Source organism: Muntiacus reevesi, chromosome 7 (genome assembly GCF_963930625.1).
Source record: "Muntiacus reevesi chromosome 7, mMunRee1.1, whole genome shotgun sequence".
Taxonomy (NCBI): Eukaryota; Metazoa; Chordata; class Mammalia; order Artiodactyla; family Cervidae; genus Muntiacus; species Muntiacus reevesi.
Genome location: NC_089255.1, coordinates 65,298,455 through 65,315,239, shown reverse-complemented (window position 1 = coordinate 65,315,239; position 16,785 = coordinate 65,298,455). Strand labels below are relative to the sequence as shown.

General features: G+C 42.4%; 1 protein-coding gene across 2 annotated transcripts in view; it reads left to right on the top strand.

Annotated features, from left to right (window-relative positions):
• The window catches only part of ATG14 (autophagy related 14), a 38,556-nt gene extending 21,844 nt beyond the window's left edge, over positions 1 to 16,712 (top strand). Inside the window, exons 6-11 of one of the 2 annotated variants that reach the window (XM_065941215.1) lie at positions 1,286 to 1,515; positions 2,716 to 2,833; positions 4,271 to 4,361; positions 4,446 to 4,531; positions 13,727 to 13,823; positions 15,253 to 16,712. In XM_065941215.1, the coding sequence (XP_065797287.1) occupies positions 1,286 to 1,515; positions 2,716 to 2,833; positions 4,271 to 4,361; positions 4,446 to 4,531; positions 13,727 to 13,823; positions 15,253 to 15,255 (625 nt within the window). In that variant the 3' untranslated portion in view covers positions 15,256 to 16,712. Of the gene's footprint in view, positions 1 to 1,285; positions 1,516 to 2,715; positions 2,834 to 4,270; positions 4,362 to 4,445; positions 4,532 to 13,726 lie in introns of both variants that reach the window. The other variant, XM_065941213.1, reaches the window with a different exon arrangement.
• Positions 16,713 to 16,785: the final 73 nt, after the last annotated feature.

The window sequence follows — 16,785 nt, the reverse complement described above, 5'->3', positions numbered from 1 at the left end:
ACTGGCCGCAGTGTCCTGTGCAGGGCCGCCAGGACTGGGTTCACGTGCAGCTGGTGGCCCAGGGGATGGGTTCTAAACGCAGAGCAGCACAGCAGGCCCTGCCCTGTCTGGGCATCTCCCACCTCTTCTTCCAGCACCGTTTTCTGGCACTCCCCTTGTGCCTCCCACACACACCCACGCTGACCTCTGCTCCCCAAACACCCTGGGTTCTCGCCACCTGCATGGTACCTGCCGGGCCTTCTCATTCCACTTCCACACTTTAGGCCAGCAACACTCCAAGTGTAGTCTGTGAACCTCTCTGGGTCACTGAGGCCTTTTCAGGACATCTGTGCAGTCAAAACTGTTTTCATAATAATACTAACACTTTATTTTCCCTTTTCACTCTGTTGACATTTGTACTGGTGGCTCAAATGCCATGGTGGGAAAATCTCCGTCACCTTGACAGGTTTCAAGGCAGTGACACCAAACTGTGGTAATAGTCATTGGATTGCCTTGCAGTGCAAAAACCAACCAGTTACACGTCAAGAACACTATTGATGAAGCAGTAGAAACTATTCATTTTATTTAAATTAAGTCTTGACCGCTGCATGCCCGTCCTTAGACTGCTGTGCAGTGTGGTGGGAAGTCTGTAGAAAGCATGTTTGCTGCATGCTGAAAGCTACCAGGCTGAAGGAAAGGCCCTTGAGTGAGTTGCTGGTGAAACTAGTTTTTTTTTTGTTTTTTTTTTTCACTATGGGACACTTTCTCCCCTTGAAAGAACAGCAGAAAAACTTGGGTTTTAAAGAGACTTTCAAAAGTCATGTGCCACTCAGCTGGTCAGCAAATAATGTCACTCTGCTAATTTTCCTGTTTTGAAAAATAAAATTTTTCATTCATAAAAACATGCTACTTATATGTAATGGGATTTATTATTTTTGAATGAGTTAATAATTTAAATATTTCTCAGATTTTTAATACAGTAAATATTAATAGATCTAACACACATACACAAAAACTCTTTGGAGCCCTCAGAATTTTTTAAGCACGTGAGGGGTTCTTAAGATCACATGGTTTGAGAACCTAACACTTGATGCCCTTGTTCATGGTGCCATCATGCCCACATGCCATGAGCTTCTCTGCCACAACTGCTTTGTCCTTCACCTCTGGAAGGACTTGCTCACCTCTGTATTTTCCAATTAAATCCCTGTCCTTTCATGCATCATCTCAGTGTTCCATGTACCTGCCAAGTAACTGCACACTGTTTAAAATCCAGTGCCTTTACATCCATATGATCTTCGGTTTGTAGAGATCCTGCAGACGTGTCTTCAGAGAGCGACAGCGCCATGACCTCCAGCACCGTGAGCAAACTCGCTGAAGCGCGGAGGACGACTTACCTCTCGGGGCGATGGGTCTGTGATGATCACAACGGGGATACCAGCATTAGCATCACGGGGCCTTGGATTAGCCTTCCCAACAACGGGGACTACTCAGCCTACTACAACTGGGTGGAAGAGAAGAAAACCACGCAGGGGCCTGGTGAGAAGCAAGATAGTGTTTGAAAACTTTTATAAATTTTTTTTAATTGAGGTGAAATTTATGTAACAAAATGAATGTTATAGAGTCAGTGAGTGGGACTTAGTACATTGTTGTGCAGCCATCACCTTTGTCAAGATCAAAAGCACTTTTTTCATCCCAGACAAAAACTCTGGGGCTCGAATCAGTCACTCCCATCCCCTCCTCTTCCCCGCTCTTGGCAAACACTGTCCTGCTTTCTGTCTCCATGGACTCTTTCTGTTTGTTTCACAGAAATGGGATCATACAACGTGTGGCCTTGTGTCAGGCTTGCTTCACTTAATGTGTGGTTTTCAGAGTTCCTCCACACTGTGGCATATACGTTTCATCCCTTTTATGACTGAATAATATTCCTTGTGTGGCTCTGCCACATTTTGTTAATTGATGAATGGACTGAAAACATGTGTTAATATTTTTTTAGATATTTCACCTTTTGGGGTCAAATGTTACTTATATAAAAAGATCTCACTATTTAAAGAAGTGTATTTAGCCTGTTGGGTCCCATTTTTATAGCTTCTAACTTTGTAAATAACTTTTTTTTTTTTTTCCACCAGTCCTACGTGGAGATTGAAATACCCCAGTAGAAAAACCCTTTAAAATGCCACTAGCTTCTCTTTGGTGGAGAGAGATGATGCATTTAGTTATCCAGCAAGTATTTACTGAGTGCTTTCTGTCAGGCACGCTGCTCGTGTCATGCACAAGGTGATGTCACCAAGGCAGGTGTAGCCCTTTGCCTCTCTGTGGAGAGGAAAGGAAGCAACTCATGGTCAAAGGCATCACACACCGAGTGTGGGCTGTGGGCAGAACCAGCACTTCATGGGGTGGGACTACAGAGGAAGGGACTATTTCTCTGTAGGGTAGTCAGGGGAGGCCTCTCTGAGGAGGTGACTTTTAAGTTGGTCATTAATTGCATAAATAATGCATTATCCAAGCAGTTCAGACTTCAATTTCATTTATGCTGGGTCTGGTTAGGCCCATTTGCTTAGGTTATATTCCACTCATCAAAAATTATAAATAATATTAATGTCTGGGCATGGACCTTTTATTAATAAAGAGTAAAGCTTAACTGTCAGTAATGTATTGATAAAACCACACATCCCAGAAACCAGGTTCATTAATGTTTTTGTTGAAGTTTTTTGTGTGTGGCTGTTTTCTACTTTATAGACATGGAGCATAATAACCCTGCTTACACGATCAGTGCTGCATTGTGCTACGCGACTCAGCTGGTCAACATTTTGTCTCATATACTCGACATAAATCTTCCCAAAAAGCTGTGCAACAGGCAAGTAATTAAAAGCAGTGATGTCATCTTTATCATGGCTCTCTCATGTTCTTATTGTGTTCTTTATTTTAATTAAAACAATGGGAGGGGAATTGGGGAAGGACAAGAATTTAAGTATTATTGGGACTTTCCAGGTGGTCCAGTGGTTAAGACTCTGCACTTCCACTGCAGGGGGCATGGGTTAGATCCCTGGTCAGATCCCGCATGCCTCATGTATGGCCAGGAAAGGAAAAAAAAAAAAAAGAGAGAATTCAAGGATTTTCTAAAAAGAAAAGATCTGACCGTGAAATACTTCATAAGCCCAATGTGCAAATTTGTGTCATTATCTTAAAATTGCATGTGACGTGTTTGAAAAGACCACAGAATTCTCTCATAGGAAAAGATAAGGGAAAACCAGGATACACAGAGGTTGTGCTTATGTGTAAGAACTGAGTAAATTGTAACACTTTCTTATTTAATTGTAAAGGTTTATAGTCCACCCAGTTCCTACTAAGGTCTTCCTACCTCCCACGTTATCCTTGCATTTCAAGTAAATGTTAATGTATGTTATTACCACCACCACCACCACCTCCCTTTAAACACAAAAGTTACTGTGCTAAACTAAGGTGCTCTACACCTTGCTTTTTAAATTTGTTTTTATTTATGAAGATTTTTTGAGTATCTGCTGTGTGCTTGGCACTGTTCTAGGCACTGGAGGGAGTACACTGGTGATGAAAATATAATCTCTGCCCATTTGGTACTTAATTTTAACAGAGAGACACATAGTAAATGAACATTGTGTCAGTTGGTGATGAGGGTTGGGGAGAACATTAGAGCAGGTGAAAGAGTGGGAATGTGGGGCAGGGAAGGGTTTACCACATCCGAGAGGATGGGTATGGATCCTGTGGGAACCTGGAGGAGGCTGGGAGCAGGCCACGGGGATCCCTGGGCAAGGAGAAGGGCAGGTGCAGAGCCCGGGGAGAGGGAGAGAATGAGGCAGTGGGGATCCAAGTCTGCAGATCCCATGGGGACCTTGTAGAGCCACTGCTGGCTTTAGCCGTCCCTCTGCCTAACATGGATAGTCACAAAGTTTTCCTTTGTACAAATATGCCAAGATCTTACCAGCCTGCTGCGTCTCCTGCTCATACCTCAGAGAATAATCCTGTCCATTCGTTGTTTCATTAGTGTGCAGATACTTGTGCAGAGTAAGTTTTCAGAAGTAGGGCTGCTTGGTCACAGGGTACATGCATGTGTAATTTCTGGAAGCAGTGAAGTTGCTCTTCAGGAGAGCAGTAGCTCATTTCTAGAAAGTTCCTGATAAGTGCAGTTTATTATGAGGCAGAGGACTTGGGGTGTGTCTTGTGCTAACTGTAGTGTAAAGCGTACTCTTTAAAATGAACATTTTAACAGAATTTTTTCAGGAATCACAACTTTACAAATTGTCCATTTGTTTTGCAGTGAATTTTGTGGAGAAAACCTCAGCAGACAGAAATTTACTCGCGCAGTGAAGAAACTGAATGCAAATATTCTTTATCTGTGCTTTTCCCAGGTATGGAAAATACGCCGTGAGCTCAATTTTAATTTGTTACATGGTTGAAAATATTAATCTCTTTTTTTTCCCCACTTTTTCTAGCATGTAAATTTAGATCAATTACAGCCACTGCATACACTCAGGAATCTAATGTACCTGGTCAGTCCGAACTCTGAACACTTAGGCAGGTAAGAAGGGTGTTTGTTGCTTTTCTCTAAGTGGTGTTATTGTGATGACTTGTAAGTAGAGTTGCCATACCTGTGAGCAGGGTGCAGGGGCCTGATCCCCAGCCCCAAACTCTCTAGATGGGACAGAGATAACAGTCCTGTACAGAAAGAAACAAGGGTTAGTCATGTTTGATCCCTTGTGGTCCTTACATAATCTTTTCTAAGAGGAAATAAATGGCAACCTTTTTTTAACACCTACAGCAGAATAGAAGCCATATGTTCCTGGAGTGGAGACTTCTTGTTCTGTCTCTGAAGACCAGAGGCTGTTTCTTTGAATCCACATCTGTTTCTTCCTTAGCTCGGCCTAGTGTCTCCCCCAATTCTTATGCATTTTCTTTTGTGCCTGTTCATTCTTTCCCATCATAATAATCCCTCCCTGTTTTCTTTTTGTTGCTGAGTGTATCTGGCCGCCATTTGCTGGAGATAAAGGGCATTAGAAAGTTTATGAAATGAACTAGTTTGAAACCCCATTATCCTAAAAAGAGGAGTAAGTTCACCAAAATGACCAATCAGGACTGGTCTGTGGGATCTTTCTAGTCTCTCAGCCCACGGAAGCACAACATAGATGAGACTTATCTTTGGGGCCATCCATGCACCCATTCTCTGGGTGCTTATCTTTTTCCCTTGCTCTGAGAAGTTGGTCTGTACATTTCTGCAGATATGACTTGGTTAATATATTTGAACTTTTGAAAGAGAACAAAGGAAAATAAAAGGTGGGAAAGTTCTTTGGGGATTCCCTCCCCCATCATTCATTTTCTTTGATACTGGAACCATGACTCTAGGGGAGACCCCCCCCCCCACCCCCGGCCACTGACCAGGGTGCCTGGCTCCCTCCAAACTGCAGCGAGCCTAATCTTGGTCATCTGCTATTAATCTTGTCTTGTGTGTCTTCTCAACTCTCCCCCCACCTAAAACAGTGCTTAACTTTTCTGGGACATAGAGCCTTCTGGAGAAAGCTGTGAAATCTCTCCAGGGAACCCCACCTACACCTAGAATTCTGCATCATTTTATAGGGAGGTTATTTGCCTCACCCCAAATCACATGCATTAGTTCACAGGCCATAGGAACCTGTTAAGGTAGCCATCCCATTTTTAGTGGTTGATGCCTATTTTTGTGAGTTTGCTGCTGTCTTCTCTGTACATTATTTGTAAAGGATTCCACACGAGGAAATTTATCTTTGATAATAACTGCTAATATTTATTGAGCCAACATATATGAACAGTTGGGCCAACTGCTTGACCTGTATAAGATTGACGTGATAGATGGGAAAAAGGCAATGAATAAAATTCAGTTCTCATTAATAATTAAAGAAAAACTATTAAAAATTTTTAAATAGGTTATTAATAAAGGATATTTACTACAAACCTACATCAAAAACTAGTATACTTACTGACATGTTAGTTAGGTAAATGTTTGATAGAGTCTTCCCCTTATAGTCAGAAAAGGCCAAGAATGCCTACTATCACTACTGTGTTACTGCTCTGGAGGCCTGGCCAAAGCAAAACATTTTAACAAAGAAGGTGTGTTTATATTGGGAAGAAGGTGACAATGTAGATGGTATGATTATCAAACTGGTTATCCATGAGAACTAAGAAACTGTTGGAATTGATTGATCAGTGGTGACTAGATACAAGTTCACCATAGAAAGAGCAATTGCTTTCTTATATGCCAACAGCAACTAGTTAGAAAATGTAACGGATATAAGGTCCTTTCTGTTGTGGCAACAAGAAATATAAATTATCTAAGAATAATCCTTACCAAATACTTGAAAGTCTATATAAAGAAAATATGAAAATTATTCAACATATATTTCTGGAATGTCTGCCAGGCAACTGTGTGAGGTATTGAACAGAGTGAAAGCACGCCCGAGGCTCTGAAGGCCCTGAGCGTTCTCTAGGATGGGAAGGCTTGGTGTGGTAAGAATGCCACTTCTGCCCAGAAGGAAACCTGATTGGAAATTTCAACAGATGTTTCATGGAACTTAAGTTGATTTCCAAGGTTCAGCTAGAAGCGCAGTCTGAAAGGAAATTTTGAAAAAGAAAAAGGGATGGGCTTGACTCCTTTAAAACATAGCATGAAGGTAATTAAAACCTTTATGCCCTCAGCATGCAGATAGGTGGAGCACTTAGAGGAAGAGAACAAAGAGTCCAGAAACAGGCACATGCGTGTGTCCATGTGTGTGTGTGTGTGTGTGTGTGTGTGTGTGTAGGAACATCATAGATGATAGGGTGGCATGTTGAATTGGATAAAAACAGCAGCTCAATGGTGGTGGGCCAGTTGGGTATTTCTGTGGGGGAAAAGTTGGAATCATACTGCATTCCATATGTAAAAATAAATTCCAAATGACATAAAAGACCTTATTACTTTATTTAAAAAAACAAAACAACCTATAAAGGAACTAGGAGGAAAGACAGCGTGGGGAGGGAATTCACAAGCAACCCCAAAAACCCAAAAACCATAAAGGAAAGGAGTTACACATTTTACTGCGTCAAAACTAAATGTCTCTGGTAAAAGACACCATAAACAAAGTTAAAAGACAAGCAGCAGGTGTGTTTTGTAACCCTTATAATAGGCAGCAGATTAAAATCTAGACGAAAGAAATCTTTCAAATCAGTAAAAGACAAACAAACCTCATGGAAAATTAGACAAAGGATTTAGGCGGGAATTTCACACAGAAGTGCAAGTAGTATTCAAATGAAAAAATCTTCCACCTCAATCAAGAGTAAAGAATTACTATTCTAAATAGCTTTCTGTCTGTAGTTTTCAGCCATAAGTTTAGCAAAACTGGAAAGGCTTGACAGTTCGTAGTGTTGCTGGAAAACAAACACCTTTCTTCTAGAGCAGATTCCCTTGGTGGGTGTGAAGCTTTCTCTGGGCTGCCCTCCATTCTGAGGGCTGGGTCTGACAGGAGTACACACGCCCAGCCAGGTTGTTGAACTCGTGTCTGTGAACCAGAAGGGCAGGAAGTAAGCTTCACGAGTCAGGTCCCCTTCACACCTGCCTCAGTTGGAATTAAGACTTCAGAGAGGTTGTTGCAAGAACCTGGGTTCTGCCTGCTTCCACTAAGACTAGCTGAACTGAGGATCCCATCCTGAGCCCAAAATAAACTTCTTCTTTGGAATAAATTTATAGAGAAATAGCAATAAAACAAAAATAGGGCAGAAATCAGTTCAGTTCAGTCACTCGGCTGTGTCCAACTCCTGTGACCCCATGAATCGCAGCACGCCAGACCTTCTGTCCATCACAAACTCCCGGAGTTTACTCAAACACATGTCGGTGATGCCATCCAGCCATCTCATACTCTGTTGTCCCCTTCTGCCTCCAATCCCTCCTAGCATCAGGGTCTTTTCCAATGAGTCAACTCTTTGCATGAAGTGGCCAAAGTACTGGAGTTTCAGCTTCAGCATCAGTCCTTCCAGTGAACACCCAGGACTGATCTGCTTTAGGATGGACTGGTTCGATCTCCTTGCAGTCCAAGGGACTCTCAAGAGTCTTTTCCAACACCACAGTACAAAAGCCTCAATTTTTTGGCGCTCAACTTTCTTCATAGTCCAACTCTCACATCCATACATGACCACTGGAAAAACCATAGCCTTGACTAGATGGACTTTTGTTGGCAAAGTATTGTCTGCTTTTTAACATGCTATCTAGGTTGGTCATAACTTTCCCTCCAAGGAGTAAGCATCTTTTACTTTCATGGCTGCAGTCACCATCTGCAGTGATTTTGGAGCCCCCCAAAATAAAGTCTGACACTGTTTCCACTGTCTCCCCATCTATTTCCCATGAGGTGATGGGACCAGATGCCATGATCTTAGTTTTCTGAATGTTGAGCTTTAAGCCAATTTTTTCACTCTCCTCTTTCACTTTCATCAAGGGGCTTTTTAGTTCCTCTTCACATTCTGCCATAAAGGTGGTGTCATCTGCATATCTGAGGTTATTGATATTTCTCCCAGCAATCTTGATTCCAGCTTGTGCTTCATCCAGCCTAGTGTTTCTCATGCTGTACTCTGCATATAAGTTAAATAAGCAGGGTGACAATATACAGCCTTGATGTACTCCTTTTCCTATTTGGAACCAGTCTGTTGTTCCATGTCCACTTCTAACTGTTGCTTCCTGACCTGCATACAGGTTTCTCAAGAGGCAGGTCAGATGGTCTGGTATGCCCATCTCTTTCAGAATTTTCCACAGTTTATTGTGATCCACACAGTCGAAGGCTTTGGCATAGTCAATAAAGCAGAAATATACATTTTTCTGTAACTCTCTTGCTTTTTCGATGATCCAGCGAATGTTGGCAATTTGATCTCTGGTTCCTCCGCCTTTCTAAAACCAGCTTGAACATCTGGAAGTTCATGGTTCACATATTGCTGAAGCCTGGCTTGGAGAATTTTGAGCATTACTTTACTAGCGTGTGAGATGAGTGCAATTGTGTGGTAGTTTGAGCATTCTTTGGCATTGCCTTTCTTTGGGATTGGAATGAAAACTGACCTTTTCCAGTCCTGTGGCCACTGCTGAGTTTTCCAAATTTGCTGGCATATTGAGTGCAGCACTTTCACAGCATCATCCTTTAGGATTTGAAATAGCTCAACTGGAATTCCATCACCTCCACTAGCTTTGTTGGTAGTGATGCTTTCTAAGGCCCACTTGACTTCGCATTCCAGGATGTCTGGCTTTAGGTGAGTGATCACACCATCATGATTATCTGGATCATGAAGATCTTTTTTGTACAGTTCTGTGTATTCTTGCCACCTCTTAATATCTTCTGCTTCTGTTAGGTCCATACCATTTCTGTCCTTTATTGTGACCATCTTTGCATGAAATGCTCCCTTGGTATCTCTGATTTTCTTGAAGAGATCTCTAGTCTTTCCCATTCTGTTGTTTTCTTCTATTTCTTTGCACTGATCGCTGAGGAAGGCTTTCTTATCTCTCTTGGCTATTCTTTGGAACTCTGCATTCAAATGGGAATATCTTTCCTTTTCTCCTTTGCTTTCCGCTTCTCTTCTTTTCACAGCTATTTGTAAGGCCTCCTCAGACAACCATTTTGCCTCTTTGCATTTCTTTTCCATGGGAATGGTCTTGATCCCTGTCTCCTATGCAATGTCACGAACCTCTATCCATAGTTCATCAGGCACTCTGTCTATCAGATCTAGTCCCTTAAATCTATTTCTCACTTCCACTGTATAATCATAAGGGATTAGATTTAAGTCATACCTGAATGGTCTAGTGGTTTTCCCTACTTTCTTCAGTTTAAGTCTGAATTTGGCAATAAGGAGTTCATGATCTGAGCCACAGTCAGCTCCTGGTCTTATTTTTGCTGACTATTTAGAGCTTCTCCATCTTTGACTGCAAAGAAAATAATCAATCTGATTTCGGTGTTGACCATCTGGTGATGTCCATGTGTAGAATCTTCTCTTGTGTTGTTGGAAGAGGGTGTTTGCTATGACCAGTGCATTCTCTTGGCAAAACTCTATTAGCCTTTGCTCTACTTCATTCCGTACTCCAAGGCCAAATTTGCCTGTTACTCCAGGTGTTTCTTGACTTCCTACTTTTGCATTCCAGTCCCCTATAATGAAAAGGTCCGATACTGTAAAGAGCAGTATTGCATAGGAACCTGGAGTGTTAGATCCATGAATCAAGGCAAATTGGAAGTGGTCAAACAGGAGATGGCAAGAGTGAATGTTGACATTCTAGGAATCAGCGAACTAAAATGGATTGGAATGGGTGAATTTAACTGAAATGACCATTATATCTACTACTGTGGGCAGGAATCCCTTAGAAGAAATGGAGTAGCCATCATGGTCAACAGAGTCTGAAATGCAGTACTTGGATGCAATCTCAAAAATGACAGAATGATCTCTGTTTGTTTCCAAGGCAAACCATTCAATATCACAGTAATCCAAGTTTATGGCCCCAACCAGTAACGCTGAAGAAGCTGAAGTTGAACAGTTCTATCAAGACCTACAAGACCTTTTAGAACTAATACCCAAAAAAAAGGGGCAGAATTACTTAGACCCTTCACCCAGATTCACCTTTTTTTTGTATTTTACCATGTTATCAACATCAACAAATCTAACAATACAGTACTCTAGTGCCCAGATGCACATTTTGTCTGGACCATATAACGTCCTTGATAGCACTGCCCCTGAGTATAGGATCCAGTCTTTGAGTTGGATGTTGTGTTCAGTGCTGTTATCTCTTTTACCCTTTAAATCTGGAACAGTTACCACAGTCTACTTTGTTTTTCATGACATTACCGTTTGTTTGTTTGTTTTTAAATAGAGCTTTTATTCTGAGTTTGCTGTTTCCTTGAACCGTGGATCAGGTGTACACTGCAGGCTGGAGTGCCTCCTAGGTGAATATCTGCTGGCTGTCACATCCAAGGCCCACTGTGGCCATCTGTCCCTCACTGGTGATGTTAATTTGATCACTTGGTCAAGATGCTCTCCAGCTTCTCCTTTTTACACTTCCCGTATTTTTCCTTCCTTGCAGCTAATAAGCAAACATTTAGGAGACATTTTGAGACCATGTGGTTATCCTCATCAGAATTTCCCCCTGGATTTTGTTATCTGTTGTTTTTTTTTCCTATCTGATCCAGCCTTTACCATATTTAACACATCATTTTTATCCAAAGTTTATAGCTTACTTTAGGGTTCACTCTTGAGGTTGGTATATTCTATCAGATAATAATTTTGAAATATTTTGCAAAAGAGACTTCCTAAAAGCCAAAAAAGATGGCTTCCTGAAAGCCAAAAGATTGTTCCCTTAGTCGATAAGAGTTAACTCCCTACAGGATCATGAAAAATGAGTACTCTTAACTTCAGAGTCTTGAATAAAAGGATTCAGTTATTCAGCTAAACTGAAAACTAAAGGAATGATTTTATAATCTTTATTCCCAAAGACATTAAGTGAAAAGACTTAATTCTGCTAGTTAATTCTGTGTTGATGTGTGTGTGGCTTGGGATGTGCTGGGTATATCATCTCTAGCTAGAAGTGATGGGAGAGCGAGTGGAGAAATGTCTTCTGCTCTTGCAGGTTCTCAGAGATGTAGGTTACTCGTCAGAACTAAATTTGTTCTGACTTGTCACTTTGGGAATCATCTTACTGGCTTATTTTTCATTAGAAGTACTTAATTCAGCACCTTCTTCAGGCCAGCTGGACTCTGCTTTGTGGAATTCTGAGCAGAAAACTGGAGTCCAGGTGGCTTCTATCAGGGAGCTCTGCCTGGAGGAAGTGTCATTTTCCCCACCTTGCATCGCTCCTGCCTGTTTCCTTGGGAAAACCCTTAAAGAGAAGGTCTGTGGGGGAAGATGAGGGTGAGAGTTTAGCAGCCCTCAATTGGAGAGCTCTGGCAGGCTGGAGGGTATTTGTGAGTGGAGCTGGGAGGACAAGAATCTGAAAAAATATCTTTGGGGTAGACCTGTCCGAGAAACGAAAAAGAGAATGGGGATAAGACTGAACTGTGAGGAGAACCTTTTCAGGAACCAGAAAAGAGATACTGAGAGTTAACGTGCTGGTGCTGTGGTCAGGAGGTCAGAGAGACTGCTGGGGAGAGACGTCCCTCAGTCCTTCCCGCCTTTACCTCTTGCACAGTGAGGGCTGCTGGGCAGGATGGAGGCCTGGCCAGCTTGGGAGCCCCTGGTCTGAGTGGCTCTTTGAAAAGTAAATTGCTTACTGCAGACCGGCAGGGAGCCCTGCAGTGCCTCTTCCGATTTAATTAATACTTGTAAAGCCCCCAGACCTGAACAGAAATGTTAGCTGTCACTGTTGCTGTGTTCTAGCTGGGAACCGTGGTGGTCTTGAAAGAATGAAGGTTGCCTAACCCTGAAAAAAGTGAGTCAGAAGGTACAGGTCTGATGAGGCGCACTGGAGGCTAGTGCTAGGGTTTTAGCATTCCAAAGAGTGCAAAGAATTTTGGACTATGAAATAAAATGACAGGCTCTACAATTCTTTTTTTCTCATGTCTCCATTACTTTTGCTAACATCTGTCGTTTTCCTCTAAATCACCGTCAAGGAAATTCCTCAGTGAACAAGGCTTTGGTCCTTATCTTGGGGACCACAGCGGGTAGAGAAGGGCTGCTGGCATGACTGGTCCCATCCTGTAACTGGCTGCAGGGAAATCCCCCATAGGGGCAGTGGGCAGGCTGACTGCCCCCCCTGAAGGAGACGCAGCCTGGCTCCCCCAAGGCAGGAGCTGGGAAGAGGGCAAGGAGAAAGGAGCAGGGGCTGTGTGGAATTTGTTGACAAGGGTTCCATGGTGGCACTGAGGAACCACCACAGGCAATGAGGCCTGGTTTGGAGGTGATGATGTCGTTGGGGACCTTTGGGAAATAAGAATAGCTTTCTCTTGAAATATAGTACAGAAATACACACTATTCCAGATGAATATATTCTGAATAGTTGTATCTCGTTCAATGCTATAGATGCGTCCCTAGAAAATTATGTAATGATATCTTAAAATGTATACAGGAGCTTGCTGTTGACATAAATCCAAGGAAGCGTTGTTAACATGCATACAACTCTTATCATTTAGCCCCTGTGAGTGTTAGGAGTTTAGTAACTGAGAGCTTACATAAGGCAGAAAACACCTATACAGTTCTGTTGTTCCACTAATTACCAGCGTATACCTCAGCTGACTGTTAGAATTCTCTCATTGGAATGCATAGATACAGCAGTTGTTTGAAACAGGAAATCACATGTTGGACAAGCATGCCGTGTCTCAGTGGATGGGCTTTTTCCATTCAGGGTCTTCACAAGTAGGTCAGGTTGAGGGAAGGTGTCACGTGGTCGTTTTATTCATTACTTGGACGGCCGTCATCATTTAGGTAACTGATGCGTGCTCCGTCGTGTCCAACTCTTTGCGACTGCCCTGGACTGTAGCCGGCCAGGCTTCTCTGTCCATGGCATTTTCCAAGCAAGAATACTGGAGTGGGTTGCCATTTCCTACTCCAGGGGATCTTCCTAACTCAGGGATTAAACCCAAGTCTGTGGGCACTTAAACTTGGGCAGTTAAACCCAAGTCCTTACCACTGAGCCGCCTGGGAAGCAGGTAAAGAAGCACTCAATTCCAGGCCAGTGGAGGGTGCGGCGGTGGCGCTGGTCCCCTGCGCCCCACCAGGTCTTCTCTCTGAGAGTGGTGTTTGTCCCACTGTCTGCCTGCAGGTCGGGGCCCTTTGAAGTACGAGCGGATCTGGAGGAGTCCATGGAATTTGTGGATCCCGGAGTCGCTGGAGAATCAGACGAGAGTGGAGATGAGCACGTAAGTGATGAGGAAACTGACCTGGGCACGGACTGGGAGAACCTGCCAAGCCCCCGCTTCTGTGACATCCCGTCCCAGCCCGTGGAAGTCTCCCAGAGCCAGAGCAGCCAGGCCTCCCCGCCCATCGCGAGCAGCAGTGCTGGTGGGATGATCTCGTCGGCCGCGGCCTCCGTCACCTCCTGGTTTAAAGCTTACACTGGACACCGTTAACAGGCAGTGACCAAGAGGCGCCACTACAGCCTGGAGAAAGCGCTTCTTCCACTCTCTAGTAAACATTACATGTTTAGCTAAGATAGTGCCTGGAACAAAAAGAGGTTAAACTGTTGGGGTTTTTTGTTTTTTAAAGCAGGGAGTCTAGCATTTCTCTTGGTCAACTGGGCAATGGTGATGACCGACATGCTTATGATAATTAACAGAACAGAGGGGTCACAGGTCCTTCACCCAGACCAGTGCTAGTGGAGGAAGGCCCTGTTTGGTCAGTTTTACTGAGGCATAAACGCAGGGAGCTCCCTCTGAGGACAGGCTGTGGACCCCACAGACACAGCTGACATGTTGGTCCTTGTGATGCTGAGACTGTTGCTAAACACTTTGTTCCAGAGATTGAATCACAAGGAAGTGATTCTTGATGATTAGGACTTGAAAGATGAAAACTGTTTAATATGAGTTCGTTTTTATGCCATTAGTTTTTTGTACAGAGAATCGGCAGACAATTTGAAACACGTGGTTTCTTTATAATTTGGTCATGTTCGGTTTTTAGGTCAAGGGTTTTTGTTGGCTTTAAAAGCGTGGGTTTTTTTGGTTTAGTCTTGATTTTGTTTTTTGGAGGGAGAGAGGTAGCTTACAGCTGACTTCACTTGTGCTGCTCCATTGTGGCCCGTCGGACATTCCTGTTTCTTTCTCCCCACACACCAAAGAAGCCAAGGTCTTTTTTTCTTTAGGACCCATATCCATGAAGAGAAGAAATGCTGGCTGCAATACTGTCCAGAGATTTAAGAACTGTTTTCTTGTGTTTTGAGGGAAATTAAGTTCATTCTTACCTAGACTGAATTCCTACCACCCACACTGTGTGCATTTTGAAATTGAACTATTTTCCGTGGGTAAAAAGTAAGTCATTAAGGTGGTTCCCTTATGGAAGCCAAATACCTGCCTAGGCACAGGTTAAAAGCCACTGAAGTGGCCTCTGGTCATTCTTCTGCTGTCTGGTTTCTTCCTAAGGGCGTTAGTAAGTAGCAGGTTTCTCCAGGGAAAAGCACCCTGCTTGTTTGTTTCCCAGGTCTTTGTTGCTCTAAGGACACTACCTTTGCTCTGAAATGCAGAGCACATCATTACAGCTAATACTGCTCTTCTCTATCCTGGGAAAGCTCTGATGGAAAAAATTTTCTCTCACCAAGAGATCATTTTCAGCTAATGTGTCTTGTCCTTCTCTTAGTGACAATCTCATAAGAAAACCGTGGAGAGGCATTATGTACAAATATGTAAGTAGTTTTTTATTTTTAATAACTACAAAAAAAAAATCCTATGTAACAACTACAAATGAAATCCTATGAAAAATTCCTAGCAGGCATTATCACCATATCTTGTTAGTGTGACTGGCATGATAGTACCTCATAAATCACTTGGAGGTTTGTCCCTCCCTAGCTTCTTTTCTTGTTGTAATGATTATAGTTGATACTTTGCCTCCAATCTGAGGTGCTATATATAGCTCTTGCTATTTGGTATACTTAGTGTTTGGTAAGAGTTTGGGGTAGAATTGCAGAGAAGAATGTTTATTCCTACCCAGGAATCCTGAGTTCCCTGGCTTTATGAATTTTCCACTGAGGGAGGAAACAGGCTTTTTCCCCTTGTGGGTTCTTATTACAGCCAGTACGGGTTTTAAGTGCTGGCCTTTGTGATTGCTGGGTTGCATCACCCCATCCATGTCTAAAGAGTAGTTCATAGAGGGTGGCTGCGGTAGACTTGAACAAATACCAAATGAACTTAAAATCTCACGAGATGAGAGTTGTCTCGGCATTCAGACCCTCAAAGAACTTAGTCTTGGAACACTGGGATTTGGGGCTAGAAAACAACTTTAGCTGAAAAAATGCACAGCAGTCACGGCTCTTCTCAAGTAATCTTCTTATGAAGAAGATATCATAAACTAGAGTAATTCAACAAAACTTACATGGAAATGGGAAATGTAGGGATTGATAGGGTATGTTTTGTTGTTGTTAATATCAAATAGAGGCACTTTACTTAGGGTTAAATGGTCAAACCTTTAATGGTTTTGAACACCAACATACTGGCTTAACACTGCTGAGATATTTTGGTTTTCATTATTTTGCACTGGATCCACCCTGTAAATATTCTTAAATATACATTTCAACCACTGTTTGTTTTTTCTACTCTTCTTTGCTGCTCATTAAAATCTCTCATGGAGGTGCCAGAACCATATGTAAACAGCTTTTTAAAAAATTGAAGCTGGTATTTTTTTTTTTTTTTCCTAAACAAAAAAAGCCATAGAACTTGGTCATGTTTTCCATAGTAAAATGATTTGTTGAAACAAGGTAGTACTAGAAAAACTCACAGGCACCACATAGGCTGCTTTAAATGGTCTGTTAAAGACTGTTTTTGTAATGGGGTGTAACAAAGAAAAGTTTTGCACATCTGTAAGTTCAGGGGGAGAACAGTGTCAACATCAGGGAGTGGACAGAATTCTTGTAAGGAGTTGTGCATTGATAATATGGGGAAGAACGTTTGGTGGCATGCTGTTAAAAGAATCTCCTCGAGGCGTCACATTGCAGGGATTCCCCACTGCTCTGCGACTTCCAAACCAGTTTGAGTCATACAAATAAATGTTTTCTAAACTTTTATTGTATTATTGCAATAAATCTTTTAACAGTACTTTGCAAATATGTATGTCTTCTTCAAGCTCTGATTACTCATTTCTACTGATAATAAATTGAGGGTAGCAAAAATGAGATCT